Here is a 20,032-nt window from a genome sequence, read left to right as displayed (position 1 = left end):
GGCTGCTGGCCAGCAGTCTCATAAGCTAAGCGGATTATACTTCTTAGCCAAAAAGAGAGAGAAGTTGCCAAAGCCTTTTGGCCTCTTCTCTGTCCAGAGTAGACAACAAACAATGCAGATGTTTGGCGAAAATCTTTAGTAGCTTGTAAATAAAACTTTAAAGCACGAACCACGTCAAGATTGTGTAATAGACGTTCCTTCTTCGAAGAAGGATTAGGACACAGTGACGGAACAACAATCTCCTGATTGATATTCTTATTTGATACCACCTTAGGTAGAAAACCAGGTTTGGTACGTAACACTACCTTTTCCGCATGGAAAATGAGATAAGGGGAATCACATTGTAAAGCAGATAACTCCGAAACTCTTCGAGCTGAGGAGATAGCTACTAAAAACAGAACTTTCCAAGATAAGAGCTTAATATCTATGGAATGCAAAGGTTCAAACGGAACCCCTTGAAGAACTTAAGAACTAAATTTAAACTCCATGGTGGAGCAACAGGTTTAAACACAGGCTTGATTCTAACCAGAGCTTGACAAAACGCCTGAACATCTGGAACCTCAGCCAGACGTTTGTGTAAAAGAATAGACAGAGCAGAAATCTGTCCCTTTAAGGAACTAGCTGACAAACCCTTCTCCAATCCTTCTTGGAGAAAAGATAATATCCTAGGAATCCTGACCTTACTCCGTGAGTAACCCTTGGATTCACACCAATGAAGATATTTACACCATATCTTATGATAGATTTTGCTGGTGACAGGCTTTCGCGCCTGTATTAAGGTATCAATGACCGACTCGGAGAAACCACGCTTTGATAAAATCAAGCATTCAATCGCAGAGAAATTAGATTTGGATGGTTGAAAGGACCCTGAAGTAGAAGGTCCTGCCTCAGAGGCAGAATCCATGGTGAAAAGGATGACATGTCCACCAGATCAGCATACCAAGTCCTGCGTGGCCACGCAGGTGCTATCAAAATTACCAATGCTCTCTCCTGTTTGATCTTGGCAATCAGACGAGGGAGCAGAGGAAACGGTGGAAACACATAAGCCAGGTTGAAGAACCAAGGCGCTGCTAGAGCATCTATCAGCGCTGCCTTGGGATCCCTGGACCTGGATCCGTTCTGGTTTGCCCCAACGTTGAATCAACTGTGCAAACACCTCCGGATGGAGCTCCCATTCCCCTGGATGAAAAGTCTGTCGACTTAGAAAATCTGCCTCCCAGTTCTCTACTGCTGGGATATGGATAGCTGATAGATGGAAAGAGTGAATCTCTACCCATTGAATTATCTTTGAAACCTCCAACATCGCTAGGGAACTCCTTGTTCCCCCTTGATGGTTGATGTAAGCTACAGTCGTGATGTTGTCCGACTGAAATCTGATGAACCTCACTGCCGCTAGCTGAGGCCAAGCCTGAAGAGCATTGAATATCGCTCTTAGTTCCAGAATGTTTATTGGAAGAAGTGCCTCCTCCTGATTCCACGACCCCTGAGCCTTCAGAGAGTTCCAGACTGCACCCCAGCCCAGAAGGCTGGCATCTGTTGTTACTATTGTCCAATCTGGCCTGCGGAATGTCATACCTTTGGACAGATGGATCCGAGATAGCCACCAGAGAAGAGAATCCCTGGTCTCTTGATCCAGATTTAGAAGATGGGACAAATCTGTGTAATCCCCATTCCACTGACTGAGCATGCAGAGTTGCAGCGGTCTGAGATGTAGACGGGCAAACAGAACTATGTCCATTGCCGCTACCATTAAGCCGATTACTTCCATACACTGAGCCACCGAAGGGCGGGAAATATAATGAAGAACCCGGCAGGAATTTAGAAGTTTTGACAACCTGTCCTCGGTCAGGTAAATCCTCATTTCTACAGAATCTATTAGAGTTCCCAGGAAGGAAACTCTTGTGAGAAGGGATAGAGAACTCTTCTTTTCGTTCACTTTCCACCCATGAGACCTCAGGAATGCCAGAACAATGTCCATATGGGACTTGGCAATTTGGAAATTCGACGCCTGTATCAGAATGTCGTCTAAGTAAGGGGCTACTGCTATGCCCCTTAGGACCGCCAGAAGTGACCCCAGAACCTTCGTAAAGATTCTTGGTGCCGTAGCTAACCCAAAGGGAAGAGCCACAAACTGGTAATGCCTGTCTAGGAAGGCGAACCTGAGAAACTGATGATGATCTTTGTGTATCGGAATGTGAAGATAAGCATCCTTTAAGTCCACGGTAGTCATGTATTGACCCTCCTGGATCATAAGTAGGATGGTTCGAATGGTCTCCATCTTGAAAGATGGGACCCTGAGAAATTTGTTTAGGATCTTGAGATCTAAGATTGGTCTGAAGGTTCCCTCTTTCTTGGGAACCACAAAGAGATTTGAATAGAAGCCTTGTCCCTGTTCCTCCTTTGGAACTGGGTGGATCACTCCCATAACTAGGAGGTCTTGAACACAATGTAAGAATGCCTCTCTCTTTATCTGGTCTGCAGATAATTGTGAGAGGTGAAATCTTCCTTTTGGGGAAGAAGCTTTGAAGTCCAGAAGATATCCCTGGGACACAATTTCCAACGCCCAGGGATCCTGGACATCTCTTGCCCAAGCCTGGGTGAAGAGAAAAAGTCTGCCCCCTACTAGATCCGTTACCGGGTCAGGGGCTGATCTTTCATGCTGTCTTAGAGGCAGTAGCAGGCTTCTTGGCCTTCTTACCTTTGTTCCAGTCCTGGTTAAGTCTCCAGACCAGCTTGGACTGAACAAAATTTCCCTCTTGTTTTGCATTAGAAGGAGTTGATGCCGCGCTCGTCTTAAAGTTTCGAAAGGCACGAAAATTAGTTTGCTTGGTCCTTAATTTATTAGACCTATCCTGAGGAAGGGCATGACCTTTTCCTCCAGTAATATCAGAAATGATCTCCTTCAGTCCAGGCCCGAATAGGGTCTGCCCTTTGAAGGGAATGTTGAGAAGCTTAGACTTTGAAGTAACGTCAGCTGACCAGGATTTAAGCCATAGCGCCCTACGCGCCTGTATAGCAAAACCTGAGTTCTTAGCCGTTAGTTTGGTTAAATGAACAACGGCGTCAGAAACAAATGAATTGGCTAGCTTAAGCGCTTTAAGCTTGTCAAGTATATCATCCAATGGAGTTTCTACCTGTAAGGCCTCTTCTAGAGACTCAAACCAGAAGGCCGCAGCAGCAGTGACTGGGGCAATGCATGCAAGAGGCTGGAGAATAAAACCTTGTTGAATAAACATTTTCTTAAGGTAACCCTCCAACTTTTTATCCATTGGATCTAGGAAAGCACAACTGTCCTCGACGGGAATAGTTGTACACTTAGCTAGGGTAGAAACTGCTCCCTCCACCTTAGGGACCGTTTGCCATAAGTCCCGTGTAGCGGCATCTATTGGAAACATTTTCTTAAAAATAGGAGGGGGAGAGAACGGTACACCTGGTCTACACCATTCCTTAGCAATAATTTCTGAAAACCTTTTAGGTATTGGAAAAACATCAGTATAAACAGGCACTGCATAGTATTTATCCAATCTACACAATTTCTCTGGCACTATAATGTTGTCACAGTCATCCAGAGTAGCTAAAACCTCCCTGAGCAACACGCAGAGGTGTTCAAGCTTAAATTTAAATGAAGACATATCAGAATCAGGTTGAATCTTCCCTGAATCAGAAAAATCACCCACAGAAAGAAGCTCTCCTGCCTCAGCTTCTGCATATTGTGAGGGGGTATCAGACATAGCTACTAAAGCATCAGAGTGCTCTGTATTTTTTCTAGTCCCAGAGCTGTCTCGCTTTCCTTGAAACCCTGGTAGTTTGGACAATACTGCTGTAAGGGTATGATCCATAACTGCCGCCATGTCTTGTAAAGTAAACTCCATGGGCACGCTAGATGTACTTGGCGCCTCTTGAGCGGGAGTCAAAGGTTCTGACACGTGGGGCGAGCTAGTCGGCATAACTTCCCCCTTGTCAGTTACCTCTGGTGATAAATCTTTTAAAGACAGAATATGATCCTTATAACTTAAAGTAAAATCAGTACATTTGGTACACATTCTAAGAGGGGGTTCCACAATGGCTTCCAAACATAATGAACAAGGAATTTCCTCTATGTCAGACATGTTTAAACAGACTAGCAATGAGACCAGCAAGCTTGGAAAACACTTTAATAAATGTAAACAAGCAAAAAATAAAAACGGTACTGTGCCTTTAAGAGAAACAATTTTTGTCAGAAATTGAAAAACAGTGAAAAAAAGCAGTAAATCTTACGAAATTTTTACAGTGTGCATAATAGACTAACAGAGCATTGCACCCACTTGCAAATGGATGATTAACCCCTTAGTTTCAAAAACGGATCAAAAAAACGAAATAAACGTTTTTTAACAGTCACAACAAACTGCCACAGCTCTGCTGTGGCCCTACCTGCCGATACAACGACTTTTGAAGGCACAAAAACCCTTTTGAAGAGGTCCTAAGTGTTCAGGGAACTCCTTCAGGTTAACTGGATGTCTCACTTGCAAAATCTAATGCGCATTTAGGCGCGAAAATAGGCCCCTCCCAACCTGTATTCACAGTGAAAGGGCCTAGCAGAAATAACCCTAGGCAAAAATCTAGCCAGCCATGTGGAAAAAACTGGCCCCAATAAAGTTTTATCACCAATATGAAGAAAAAAACGTTTAAACCCTTCCAGCAAACGTTATCTTATTTTCAGTAATGTGAAAAGTAATAAGAATATTACCTTCTACAGCAAGCATGATACTAGTCGTTATTAAATCACTGTAATCAGGCTTACCTTAAATAAATCCGGTATTAACAGCATTTTCTAGCATGTTCATTTCTCTAGAAAAATTTAAACTGCACATACCTCATAGCAGGAGACCCTGCACGCCATTCCCCCAGCTGAAGTTACCTCATCTCTTCAGTTATGTGTGAGAACAGCAATGGATCTTAGTTACAAACTGCTAAGATCATCAAAAAACCACAGGCAGACTCTTCTTCAACTTTCTGCCTGAGGCTAAAACAGTACAACTCCGGTACCATTTGAAAATAACAAACTTTTGATTGAAGATAAACTACATAATCACCAAATCTCTCTAGCTACTTCCTATCTTGTCGAGAGCTGCAAGAGAATGACTGGTAGTTGCAATTAAGGGAAGGAGCTATACAGACTGCTCTGCTGTGGGTGATCCTCTTGCAGCTTCCTGTTGGGAAGGAGAATATCCCACAAGTAATGGATGATCCGTGGACTGGATACACCTTACAAGAGAAAGCTCATTTATAAGTGCTCTCAAATTGGAAAACAAGACAACGTGTAAGGGGTGAATTCCTTGTCTTGCTAAAAAACTACAGATTTAAATTATTTCAAAACAGTTACGTTGAAGCGAAGACAGATGTTTTTAAACATGGACTAGAAGTGATTATAGCTGTTGTGCTCTGAGATACAAGGATTTTCAGGAGAGGTCTTGCCTGCTTTTGGATACCGGAAGGAGTCTGTTCTTCGGGTCTCCAACATTGGGGATGTTACATGGATAATCTCAACCTCAGACTCGTCATTCTCTTCGTAGAGGATGCGCAAGATCTGACCACCTGTAGCAGCTGGAAAACAGAATGCACAAATTAATTTAAATGCTATCCTAAACCAAGTCTGGGATTAATCAACAAGTGACGGTTATTTTTTTATATTTTTTAATAAAATAAAATTAAAACAGGGAGGATAACCCAATATAATACCTACAAATAATGAAGAATTTTAAAAGGGACAATGTATTGTAAAATATATTTCCTCTGAGTTTAAAATGTACTGGAAATTGCTACTTTAGATGACTTAGAGGTGTGTATTCTGCAGTTTCGTTCACTGTTGAATGTGGAAGTCGGAGGCTGCTTTCGGCATTTAGTTCTTTTCGGAACCAAATATCCTCTTGTGGAAGTGAAACACACTAAGATCTGTGCAAAACCAGATCTTAGTGTGTTTCACTTGCACAAGAGGATATTCGGCTCCAAAACGAGCTGAAACCAGAAAGCAGCCTTCAACTTCCGCATTCGAAAGTGAACTAAACTGCAGAATACACACACCTCAGTTTCTGATCTTTGAAACCACAACCCAATAAAATGGAATGTCCTTGCAGGAAGAGCAGACCTCATTAGCCTATCTTTCTATATTTACAAAAAAATCATACTTATATTATCTCTAACTATATACACAGAAGGACATAGTGCAGCATTATAGAACATTATCTTAGCGGCAGAAAGCAAAAAAAAAAAAAGCATTGCGAGATATTTTATATTAAACCTGGATTTAGCAGCTCTCCGCTCCAGGATCTTCTGAGCGGGTCTTGAATTTTAAAAGCGTTTCGCAGGCGCGCTGTCTAATCTCAGCATGCCCGATCGAGCCATTGAAATGAATGTAGCTCGCTCCCGCTACCAAGCCAGAGCGGGAGCGAGCTACATTCATTTCAATAGCTCGATCGGGGGTGCTGTGATTAGACAGTGCGCCTGCAAAGCGCTTTTAAAACCCGTTTTTTTTCGGGGGGGGGGGGGGTTTACTTTTATTTATCTCATAACAACAGAAGAGTCACACATAATATAACATATTCAGAATGCATCCGGGGTCACACATGACACTAAGAAAAAAAAAAAAAAAGAAAAAAAAAAAAGATACCACCATATATTTATATCTGAGGATTAACTTTCTTCTGTTGTTAAGTTTACCAATTTCCTAAAATTAACAAAAAAAAAAAAAAAAGGAAAGGTCCCATCCTATCTCTCACCATCCCCTCCGCTCTGTTGAGCTCTTAATATCTCATCAGCATTATTCAGCCAAATAATAGGTAAATGTCCAGCAAGCATTTGTAACTGCATATAAGTTGTTTTCATCAATGGCTTAACTAAAACAATTTGGGCAGAAACTGGGAGAGATAAGATAAACGTTTTCCAATGTTTAAAAAACATTCTAAAGGAATTCTCATCATGGGGGGTGACTTTAATGCTCCATTAGTCCCAAAACAGGATACCTCCAATGGCCTCTCAAGCGTGCCTCATCATATATTGAAACACATCAACACGATGCTTAGAGGTCACTTGCTGCATGACATATGGCGTACGTTACACCCCACTGAGACAGAATTCACATTTTATTCCAACCCGCACAGGAAATACTCCCGTATAGATTATTTTTTTACAAACTCTCATGGTATTGAATATGTGCAACGTAGTGATATTGCCCCAATTACATGGTCTGACCACGCACCGGTCTCCTTTGAAATGCTGTGGCCCGATATGCCTGCTACCTCCTATATTTGGAGACTGGATGAGACCCTCTTGGGTGATCCGGTCATCCTGGAGGATGTCTCAGAGCGTATGCGAGAATACTTCGAATTGAATTTAACAGAGGATATGCCCCTCTCCACTGTGTGGGAGGCCCATAAGAGTGTTGTTAGGGGTCATCTTATCAAGCATAAAGCCAGATTGCAGAATTAAAAAAGGTTGAGATATAACCAATTATTAACTGATATTAAGATATTAGAGGAACAACATAAGAAAAACCCCTTAAATAGCGATATTGACAATCGACTGGCACAAGCCAGATTGGATTTTAGACAGCTTCTTCGTGATGAAAATCATAAAATAGCGATCTGGCTTAGGCAAAGGTACTATGAGGAGGGGGATAAAGCTGGTAAATTACTGGCCAGGACACTAAAGCGATCCCAACTCAAAGCTTATGTATATTCCATGAAGGATCACAGAAATGTGACCCACCGGGACAGCCGTGGTATAGCGGAAGTATTCCGTGTTTATTACGATGGCCTGTACAATCTCAAAACCAGCCTGGCCACTCAATCAGGGGACATGCCTACACAGAGCCAATTGGTCCAAGACTACCTCACGACCACTCAGCTCCGAACCTTAGACAAAGAAGCTGGGGCCTTTCTGGAGACATCCCTGTCCGAGGAGGAGATAGCGAACGCGCTGAAAAGCCTCCCGAGTGGTAAATGCCCTGGCCCAGATGGGCTAAGTGCAAAATACTACAAGGCGTTTCTCCCGGAGCTTCTGCCACACCTCCAGAACTTGTTCAACACTTTACCTGACAATGGGGTATTACCGGCATCTATGCTATCGGCATACATAACAGTATTACCAAAGCCAGGAAAGGCCCCAGACAAACCGCAAAGTTATCGGCCGATATCTTTGCTGAACACTGACGTCAAGATCTTGGCGAAGGTGTTAGCAAACAGAGTTAATAAGTACCTACCAGACTTGATTGCTTTAGATCAGGTCGGATTTATACCGGGTAGGGAAGCTAGGGATAACACCCTTAAGGTGTTGCAGCTGATTTCACACTCTGTCGACCGGGGGCTGCCGTTCGCCCTGTTGTCGACTGACGCGGAAAAAGCTTTCGACAGGCAGTTCCTTAGAGGCACCCTGGGGAGAATGGGATTTGGGAGGCGGTTCATTAACACAGTCTTTAGCCTCTACTCCTCTCCAAGTGCGAGGATACGGGTCAATGGTCTTCTTTCCGAGTCATTCGATATTTCAAATGGCACCAGGCAGGGGTGTCCCTTATCCCCCTTACTGTTTGCCATTTCGGTAGAGGCCCTAGCGTGTAATATCCGCGATTGCAAACAAATCAAAGGATATCTAATAGGAGATCGGGAATGTAAGATATGTATGTATGCCGATGATCTTCTGTTCACACTGAGAGATCTTGAGACATCGGTCCCTGCCTTGCTACAGGAGTTTGACAAATATGGTAGGGTCTCAAACTTCTTACTGAATGCCACTAAGTCTGAGGTTCTGGGAGTCAACTTAGACCCACTTGTAATGGGATGGCTCAAGGAACACAGCCCGTTTCAAATAAAAGAAAGCCGACTGAAATATCTTGGCATACACTTAGCTGTCTCAGCTGCAGACCTCTTTGAGGCTAACTACATGTCGCTTAGACGTACAGTTGCGGCTGACCTTTCGGGGTGGAAACACAAAACAATCTCTTGGTTGGGAAGAATAGGGGTAGTGAAAATGAATGTTCTCCCAAGAATAATGTACTTGTTTCAAACACTACCTATCCCTTTACCTCCTACCTTCCTCACACAGTTCCAAAGCTTAATTGAGGAATATGTTTGGCAGGGGATCAGACCGAGAGTAAGCAGAAAAACGATGTATTTAGCTAGGGAAGATGGCGGACTGAGCCTCCCGGACCTCAGACTATACAGGAAAGCAGTGATCCTGCAGAGAATAGTTGAGTGGTGCCAGGGTAACCCACAAAAAGATTGGATTACTATTGACAAGGATGCTTTACAAGTGCAGGAACTGTCGCCCCTATTGTGGACGGCTGCTAAGTACAGATCTTCCTGTGTGCGGAAGTACCCCCTGTTGGAGGAGCTGTTTAGCGTATGGGATACTACGATAAAAGTGGACTCCCATGTCTCAACATTGTATTCCCCCCTGACGCCTATATATTCCAACCCCGACCTACCACTTTAGTCTAGAATACCCCCGGAACAGAGCAGAGTGTTCGGTAACAGAGTGGCCAGCTTTGTTTCTATGGGGAGAATAAAGACAAGGGAAGAGATTTTGGCTGACTTCCCCGAGATCCCATTGTCTTGGTTTACCTATTTACAAATAGGTCATTTCATAAGCACCCACAAACATAAGACACATTTATTGAGGGACCCCACACCCTTCGAGGCTTTATGCACGAAAAAAACTCCATCCAGACATTTGACCTCTATCATTTACGCTCTTCTCCTTCACCCCAAGGACAGCCCCCTTCCAAATTATACCAGAATGTGGCACAGAGAGTTGGGAACGGATTTGTCCGAGGAGGCGTGGCAGCGTATTTTTCTGGCTGCCAGGACAGTCTCGGTCTCAGCTCGTATACAAGAGTCTCACTACAAGTTCCTGAGCAGATGGTATCTTACGCCATCTAGGCTTCGAGCAATCTACCCTAGAGTTTCAGACAGGTGCTGGAGAGGGTGCGGGGAGACAGGAACGATTTTACATATCTGGTGGGATTGCCCCCTCTTGGAGCCCTTCTGGACCTCCGTTTGGCGGGAGATTCAGGTGATTCTGGAGATGGATATTCCAAAAATCCCAGAGATTTTGTTGTTCCATTTTCCCAACAAAATAAAGGACAGTCTGAAAAAGACACTTCTAAAATTGATGTTGACAGGAGCCAAGAACCTTGTCCCCCGGAGGTGGAAATCAGCTCAGATTCCCACGCTGGCGGATTGGAAACAAAGTGTGCAGGACATCCTGCTTCTGGAAAAATATCACTATGTTAGGATTCAGAAGCTGGACGTCTATATGACGCTGCTGCAGATGTGGGACGGTGCCTGCCTGGCGGGCTAGTTAGTAGACCTGGAACCACTGTAACTTAACAGATAGTTGTACAATGTGAGTTACCTATTCCCTTTTAATTTCCCCCCCCCCCTTCTTTCACCCCCCCCCCCCTTCTTTCACCCTTCTTTCTCTTCCACCTCTCTCTATTTCAGCACCCTATATCTCCCTTTCTATTCTCTGACTATTCCCTTATTCACATGAAGTCGAGGGGTACGCAAGGACCGGCCATCTTAGTAGTGACAACATACTGAAATAAGTCAATATCATTTTTATTTTACTCCAACTGGCCCTGTTAGGTTTTTATGTGTTTGTTTTGCCCAATTTTTGGGCCCATCTACAAAAGTTATATATCATGTTACAGAAAATTTCTAAAAATTGTAAAAATGGAGCAAAATGATTGTCAAAGCTTTGTCAAATGCTGTATATTCGTTCATGCCATACCATTGACTTTCATGTATAATGTTTGTTTATTTTTTTAATAAAGCTCCTTTAAAAAAATAAAAAAAAACAGTGCCACCCGCTCATAATTTGGGTTTTGTAAGTTGCATTGTTCTAGAAGACATTGGGAAATCAAGGCTTTTCTAAGTTCTTTTAGGCTGGGTGCGCTTTTCGCTTTCCATGATCTCAGAATCAAATTGCGCCCAAGGAATATAATTGTATTAATTAACTTTACATTCACTGCCGATCTTTGAGCTTTAACTAAAAAAAAAAAATTCCTTCGGCTGAATCTTGTATTCTATATTTAAAGTTGCATTCATCCAATATCCTACTTTACTCCAGAACTGCCCAATTTTTGGGCAAGCCCAGAAATAGTGAAAAAGGTCTGCATTAGGGGAACTACATCTAGAACACAAGCAATTTATCTTATACCACTTCGATAATCTTGCTGGAGTCAAATATGTCATTAAGGTTATTTTAATCTGCGATTCTCTCCATGCCGTTGGGACCCAGCTTTGTCTAAAGCAGGCATGTCCAAAGTCCGGCCCGCGGGCCAATTGCGGCACGAGTACCGGACTGATATGGCCCCACAGATAATTTTACAAATATACATTATACGGCCCCCCAGTGAGTCCCCGACCGCCGCTCAGTTAAGTCCCAGAGAGCCGCTCAGTGAGTCCCCGAGCGCCGCTCAGGACTCCTGAGATCTCTGGTTTGACGTCTTTAGCCGGCACAGGAAGAAGGGGAAAGCCCAAATCTCGCGAGATCTCAGACGAATAGGAATCTGGCCAATTTTCATAATAGCACCAAAACTTCTCACAGGAATAAGCAAGGAGATATTTCAAGGTATAAAAAGTTCAATTTATGACATGTCATCCAATGTAAAAACGTAAAAGGCACAGCATACACAGCTTTTTCTTGGGAGAAACGTTATGAACATTTACATACCTACCCTGTGTACTTTAACCGCATTAGTGGGACTCTGAGGAGAGTAGTATTCACAGTTGCATATTTGGTTGCATGCATAAGAGATCTATAATTACATACACATAGTTATATAATACTGGACTGTATCCATTTTTAATAATGGCAACTATAAATAAGAAAAGAAAAGTTGATAGTGAGGGACGCCGCTTCCAGGACAGGTGGAAAATTGAATATTTTTTCACTGAAATACAGAATCACTGTGTTTGTCTGATATGCCAAGAGACTGTGGCTGTTGATAAGGAATTCAATGTACACATGTATACTTGGTGTTATGTTCCTGTTCACATTTTCTGAACTTAAAAGTTGACAGACAACCTTTATTAGTTTGCGTAATGTACTTTACAATGTTCCTGACATATTTCAGCTTCCTGTTTTTTTATATTAAAGGCAGAGTGATTTAACACCTGTTTAGATTTGTCATCCAAGTCACAAAATGTAAAAGTATGCCGTTTTCAATAAACTTTGCATAAAATAGTTATTTTGCATTTATTTTAAAATGGTTCAAAGAATGTCAGGCAAAATGGTCGGCCCTCGCACATGTTCACTTCATGAAATCTGGCACTCTTCCAAAAAAGTTTGGACACCCCTGGTCTAAAGACTTGAAGGTATCCATTATTATCTGACAATCCATATCTGGAAAAAAGTTCCTCCATTTAGAAACAATGTATTCTATTTGGCTTTTAGAAGACCGTTTTCCAAAAAGTTGGTAAAAAGAAGTAGAGTACACACCCAACTTATAGGCATTAATCTTAGGTTGAACATTCTGAAGTGCCCAATCTTGACCATACGTTTGTTTTAGTTCAACAGCAAAATGTCTTACATGAAGATAAGTGTAAAAGTTTCGCTTTGGGAGCCCGAATTGATTGCACAATTCCAAAAAAGATATAATGTCTAAATTTGTATCTAATATTTGTGAAATATATTTCAGACCTTTTATAGCCCACTGTCTAAAGACCTCATCTGTTAGTCCAGGCGGAAAGGATGGATTACCTAAGATGGGTAAATATTTAGAAACATAAGGGGAACATCCTACCTCCCCACAGAACTTTTGCCACGCTGTAATAATGTTCCTAAATGTTACCAGAGAGAAAACCTTCGAAGGAAGAGAAGTAATAGGACAATGTAAAATTGCATCCAGTCTAAAAGGAGTCACATATACAGATTCAAGCTCAAAAGAGGTTACCAGTTCCTTTTCTGTTAACCAATCAACAGCTATCTTAACACAAGCCGCTATACTATATGCCTGTATATTTGGAAGAGCTAGTCCTGATGCTTTCTCATTCATCAGACGAGTTACCGCTATGCGTGCCTTTGCACCTTTCCAGATGAATTTGGAGAATGATTTATTATATTTTATTATATCAGCTTTATGTATGGGAATCGGGATATTTTGTATTAAAACCCGTTTGATATTAAATATCTCGCAATGCTTTTGTTTTTGTCACCTGCCGCTAAGATAATGTTATATAATGCTGCACTATGTGTAGCATTATATAACATTATTTTATAAGTTTACTGTCCCTTTAAAGGGGCAGTTTACTCAAAAATATTCTGCACTTTAATTTGTTCCCAATGATCCAGTTTACCTGCTGGAGTGTATTAAATTGTTTACAAGTTTTTCCTTTACCCTTATATTGACATTTGAAATAGTTGATTTAGCCTGTGCTATCCCCACCTATTCTGAAAGTTTCTGGCCTTAGGTCCAAGCTATAAATAAGCTGTGTAAACACAGCCAGCAGAAGAAATTTCACTCCCAGTGAGGTAAAGAAGAGATAAGATAATAAAATATTAAATTTTCCATTGTTTTCTCCAAGTATTGGTCTTTGGTTTATGGACCGATATAAGATAAAGAAGCAGGTATATGTACACAATGTGATAAAGTAATGAGATCTAATTTTATTATCTCTATGCCCCCCACCCCCACCCCCAATTGGGAATTTTATGTCTTATAATTTTATGTCTTCTTGTTAAAAGCTTTTCTATAACCAGTTCTTAAAGGGACAGTTCACCCTAACATTTTCTCCCCCTTAATTTGTTCCCAATGATTCATTTTACCTTCTGGAGATTTTACTCACCACCCGGCTAAAATCTAGCCAATATTAACAATAACAAAAAAATGCTAATATTAAAAATTTAAATTTTTTTATTGCTCAAATTATAATTGAATACATTTATATTAAAGTACGCAATTAATTTGTGCTTTGCATAGCAGAAAATTATATAATATTAGAAAATATTGCACAACTGGTTACTTCATAATACCACCCGGCTGGCAACATTTTCTGTGGACAATACTGCAATTGTTCTCTCTAAGTATTAGGATTTGGTATACAAACACAGATAAGGAAGCATTTGGGTGTACTGAAAGTGATAGCATAAGGAGATCTGATTTCCCTGCAAGCTCAAACCATTTTGATGGGCTGTGGTGTCAAGGAAGAAAATCAGCAATGTAATATTCTAAATAAAACCTAAAGAAGCAATTTCTCATTCACTTTTACTCTGCTGCTGGTATAGCAAGTCAATGGAAACACATTAAAGGGAAAAACAACTTTACAGTAGACTGACCCTTTAAAGGAACACTAAACCCAACATTTTTTGTTCATGATTCAGATAGAGTAATACAATTTTAAACAACATTCCAATTTACTTCTATTATCTAATTTGCTTCAGTCTTTAGATATCCTTTGTTGAAGAAATACTGATACACATGGGTGAGCCAATCACACAAAGCATCCATGTGCAGCCACTGAACCTATCTAGATATGCTTTCAGAAAAGGATATCAAGAGAATGAAGCAAATTAGATAATAGAAGTAAATTAGAAAGTTCTTTAAAATTACATGTTCTTTCTAAATCACGAAAGACAAAAATTTGGGTTTCATGTCCCTTTAAGTATTGCAATTTTCAGTGTGAGTGGGCAAAATGTAGCTACTTCAAATGACAAAATAAAGGTAAAGGATTTACTTGTAAGCCATTCAATACACCCCATTAGGTAAAATAAAATACAGTATGCTGTATGTAAAAAGTTGTCTTTTTTTTACCCGAGTAACAGAGGGAAGAAAATCAGCATGTTTGTTCCAATATGAATACGCTTGTTATTGAAAATCATATGGCGTTTAAATATCACATCACTGAGGTCAACTATATAGATTTTTGCTTAATTTGAGTGGTTAATAGTATAGATGTCTTAGTAACCAATACTTCAATTTTACAGTATATAAGGATCTCCCCAATTATGTATCATCTATTCTTTCTCTGCAATTTATAAGAACTACTGTAGAGCTGCTACAACTAATAGGCATAATCGATAATAATCGATTATGAAAAACATAATTTATGTAAGAACTTACCTGATAAATTCATTTCTTTCATATTAGCAAGAGTCCATGAGCTAGTGACGTATGGGATATACATTCCTACCAGGAGGGGCAAAGTTTCCCAAACCTCAAAATGCCTATAAATACACCCCTCACCACACCCACAATTCAGTTTAACGAATAGCCAAGAAGTGGGGTGATAAAAAAGTGCGAAAGCATATAAAATAAGGAATTGGAATAATTGTGCTTTATACAAAATCATAACCACCACAAAAAAGGGCGGGCCTCATGGACTCTTGCTAATATGAAAGAAATGAATTTATCAGGTAAGTTCTTACATAAATTATGTTTTCTTTCATGTAATTAGCAAGAGTCCATGAGCTAGTGACGTATGGGATAATGACTACCCAAGATGTGGATCTTTCCACACAAGAGTCACTAGAGAGGGAGGGATAAAATAAAGACAGCCAATTCCTGCTGAAAATAATCCACACCCAAAATAAAGTTTAACGAAAAACATAAGCAGAAGATTCAAACTGAAACCGCTGCCTGAAGTACTTTTCTACCAAAAACTGCTTCAGAAGAAGAAAATACATCAAAATGGTAGAATTTAGTAAAAGTATGCAAAGAGGACCAAGTTGCTGCTTTGCAGATCTGGTCAACCGAAGCTTCATTCCTAAACGCCCAGGAAGTAGAAACTGACCTAGTAGAATGAGCTGTAATTCTCTGAGGCGGAGTTTTACCCGACTCAACATAGGCAAGATGAATTAAAGATTTCAACCAAGATGCCAAAGAAATGGCAGAAGCTTTCTGGCCTTTTCTAGAACCGGAAAAGATAACAAATAGACTAGAAGTCTTACGAAAAGATTTCGTAGCTTCAACATAATATTTCAAAGCTCTAACAACATCCAAAGAATGCAACGATTTCTCCTTAGAATTCTTAGGATTAGGACATAATGAAGGAACCACAATTTCTCTACAAATGTTGTTGGAATTCACAACTTTAGGTAAAAATTCAAAAGAAGTTCGCAACACCGCCTTATCCTGATGAAAAATCAGAAAAGGAGACTCACAAGAAAGAGCAGATAATTCAGAAACTCTTCTGGCAGAAGAGATGGCCAAAAGGAACAAAACTTTCCAAGAAAGTAATTTAATGTCCAATGAATGCATAGGTTCAAACGGAGGAGCTTGAAGAGCTCCCAGAACCAAATTCAAACTCCAAGGAGGAGAAATTGACTTAATGACAGGTTTTATACGAACCAAAGCTTGTACAAAACAATGAATATCAGGAAGAATAGCAATCTTTCTGTGAAAAAGAACAGAAAGAGCAGAGATTTGTCCTTTCAAAGAACTTGCGGACAAACCCTTATCTAAACCATCCTGAAGAAACTGTAAAATTCTCGGTATTCTAAAAGAATGCCAGGAAAAATGATGAGAAAGACACCAAGAAATATAAGTCTTCCAGACTCTATAATATATCTCTCGAGATACAGATTTACGAGCCTGTAACATAGTATTAATCACAGAGTCAGAGAAACCTCTTTGACCAAGAATCAAGCGTTCAATCTCCATACCTTTAAATTGAAGGATTTCAGATCCTGATGGAAAAAAGGACCTTGTGACAGAAGGTCTGGTCTTAACGGAAGAGTCCACGGTTGGCAAGAGGCCATCCGGACAAGATCCGCATACCAAAACCTGTGAGGCCATGCCGGAGCTACCAGCAGAACAAACGAGCATTCCTTCAGAATCTTGGAGATTACTCTTGGAAGAAGAACTAGAGGCGGAAAGATATAGGCAGGATGATACTTCCAAGGAAGTGATAATGCATCCACTGCCTCCGCCTGGGGATCCCGGGATCTGGACAGATACCTGGGAAGTTTCTTGTTTAGATGGGACGCCATCAGATCTATTTCTGGAAGTTCCCACATTTGAACAATCTGAAGAAATACCTCTGGGTGAAGAGACCATTCGCCCGGATGCAACGTTTGGCGACTGAGATAATCCGCTTCCCAATTGTCTACACCTGGGATATGAACCGCAGAGATTAGACAGGAGCTGGATTCCGCCCAAACCAAAATTCGAGATACTTCTTTCATAGCCAGAGGACTGTGAGTCCCTCCTTGATGATTGATGTATGCCACAGTTGTGACATTGTCTGTCTGAAAACAAATGAACGATTCTCTCTTCAGAAGAGGCCAAAACTGAAGAGCTCTGAAAATTGCACGGAGTTCCAAAATATTGATCGGTAATCTCACCTCCTGAGATTCCCAAACTCCTTGTGCCGTCAGAGATCCCCACACAGCTCCCCAACCTGTGAGACTTGCATCTGTTGAAATTACAGTCCAAGTCGGAAGCACAAAAGAAGCCCCCTGAATTAAACGATGGTGATCTGTCCACCATGTTAGAGAGTGTCGAACAATCGGTTTTAAAGATATTAATTGAGATATCTTCGTGTAATCCTTGCACCATTGCTTCAGCATACAGAGCTGAAGAGGTCGCATGTGAAAACGAGCAAAGGGGATCGCGTCCGATGCAGCAGTCATAAGACCTAGAATTTCCATGCATAAGGCTACCGAAGGGAATGATTGTGACTGAAGGTTTCGACAAGCTGCAATCAACTTTAGACGTCTCTTGTCTGTTAAAGACAGAGTCATGGACACTGAATCCATCTGGAAACCCAGAAAGGTTACCCTTGTCTGAGGAATCAAAGAACTTTTTGGTAAATTGATCCTCCAACCATGATCTTGAAGAAACAACACAAGTCGATTCGTATGAGATTCTGCTAAATGTAAAGACTGAGCAAGTACCAAGATATCGTCCAAATAAGGAAATACCACAATACCCTGTTCTCTGATTACAGACAGCAGGGCACCGAGAACCTTTGTAAAAATTCTTGGAGCTGTAGCTAGGCCAAACGGCAGAGCCACAAACTGGTAATGCTTGTCCAGAAACGAGAATCTCAGGAACTGATAATGATCTGGATGAATCGGAATATGCAGATATGATCCTGTAAATCTATTGTGGACATATAATTCCCTTGCTGAACAAAAGGTAAGATAGTCCTTACAGTTACCATCTTGAATGTTGGTATCCTTACATAATGATTCAATATTTTTAGATCCAGAACTGGTCTGAAAAAGTTCTCCTTCTTTGGTACAATGAAGAGATTTGAATAAAACCCCATCCCCTGTTCCGGAACTGGAACTGGCATAATTACTCCAGTCAACTCTAGATCTGAAACACATTTCAGAAATGCTTGAGCTTTTACTGGATTTACTGGGACACGGGAAAGAAAAAATCTCTTTGCAGGAGGTCTCAACTTGAAACCAATTCTGTACCCTTCTGAAACAATGCTCTGAATCCAAAGATTGTGAACAGAATTGATCCAAATTTCCTTGAAAAAACGTAACCTGCCCCCTACCAGCTGAGCTGGAATGAGGGCCGCACCTTCATGTGGACTTAGAAGCAGGCTTTGCCTTTCTAGCTGGCTTGGATTTATTCCAGACTGGAGATGGTCTCCAAACTGAAACTGCTCCTGAGGATGAAGGATCAGGCTTTTGTTCTTTGTTGAAACGAAAGGAACGAAAACGATTATTAGCCCTGTTTTTACCTTTAGATTTTTTATCCTGTGGTAAAAAAGTTCCTTTCCCACCAGTAACAGTTGAAATAATGGAATCCAACTGAGAACCAAATAATTTGTTACCCTGGAAAGAAATGGAAAGTAAAGTTGATTTAGAAGCCATATCAGCATTCCAAGTTTTAAGCCATAAAGCTCTTCTAGCTAAAATAGCTAGAGACATAAACCTGACATCAACTCTGATAATATCAAAAATGGCATCACAGATAAAATTATTAGCATGCTGAAGAAGAATAATAATATCATGAGAATCACGATGTGTTACTTGTTGCGCTAAAGTTTCCAACCAAAAAGTTGAAGCTGCAGCAACATCAGCCAAAGATATAGCAGGTCTAAGAAGATTACCTGAACACAGATAAGCTTTTCTTAGAAAGGATTCAATTTTCCTATCTAGAGGATCCTTAAACGAAGTACCATCTGACGTAGGAATAGTAGTACGTTTAGCAAGGGTAGAAATAGCCCCATCAACTTTAGGGATCTTGTCCCAAAATTCTAATCTGTCAGACGGCACAGGATATAATTGCTTAAAACGTTTAGAAGGAGTAAATGAATTACCCAAATTATCCCATTCTTTGGAAATTACTGCAGAAATAGCATTAGGAACAGGAAAAACTTCTGGAATAACCACAGGAGCTTTAAATACCTTATCCAAACGTTTAGAATTAGTATCAAGAGGACCAGAATCCTCTATTTCTAAAGCAATTAGTACTTCTTTAAGTAAAGAACGAATAAATTCCATTTTAAATAAATATGAAGATTTATCAGCATCAACCTCTGAGACAGAATCCTCTGAACCAGAGAAATCATCAGAATCAGAATGATGATGTTCATTTAAAAATTCATCTGTAGGGAGAGAAGTTTTAAAAGATTTTTTACGTTTACTAGAAGGAGAAATAACAGACATAGCCTTCTTTATGGATTCAGAAACAAAATCTCTTATATTATCAGGTACATTCTGCACCTTAGATGTTGAAGGAACTGCAACAGGCAATGGTACTTTACTAAAGGAAATATTATCTGCTTTAACAAGTTTGTCATGACAATCAATACAAACAACAGCTGGAGGAATAGCTACCAAAAGTTTACAGCAGATACACTTAGCTTTGGTAGATTCAGCACTTGACAGCGATTTTCCTGTAGTATCTTCTGACTCAGATGCAACGTGAGACATCTTGCAATATGTAAGAGAAAAAACAACATATATATAAAGCAAAATTGATCAAATTCCTTAAATGACAGTTTCAGGAATGGGAAAAAATGCCAAAGAACAAGCTTCTAGCAACCAGAAGCAATAAAAAATGAGACTTAAATAATGTGGAGACAAAAGCGAC

The 20,032-nt window shown here is 40.6% G+C and overlaps 1 protein-coding gene across 2 annotated transcripts in view; it reads right to left on the bottom strand.

Annotated features, from left to right (window-relative positions):
- The window catches only part of DPP8 (dipeptidyl peptidase 8), a 352,338-nt gene that overhangs the window by 250,072 nt on the left and 82,234 nt on the right, over positions 1-20,032 (bottom strand). For both annotated transcript variants that reach the window (XM_053718538.1, XM_053718537.1), the window contains exon 8: positions 5,455-5,583. In XM_053718538.1, coding sequence (XP_053574513.1) covers positions 5,455-5,583 — 129 coding nt within the window. The remainder of the gene's footprint in view (positions 1-5,454; positions 5,584-20,032) is intronic.

Source organism: Bombina bombina, chromosome 6 (genome assembly GCF_027579735.1).
Source record: "Bombina bombina isolate aBomBom1 chromosome 6, aBomBom1.pri, whole genome shotgun sequence".
Lineage (NCBI taxonomy): Eukaryota > Metazoa > Chordata > Amphibia > Anura > Bombinatoridae > Bombina > Bombina bombina.
This window is presented reverse-complemented; position numbering and strand designations above follow the sequence as displayed.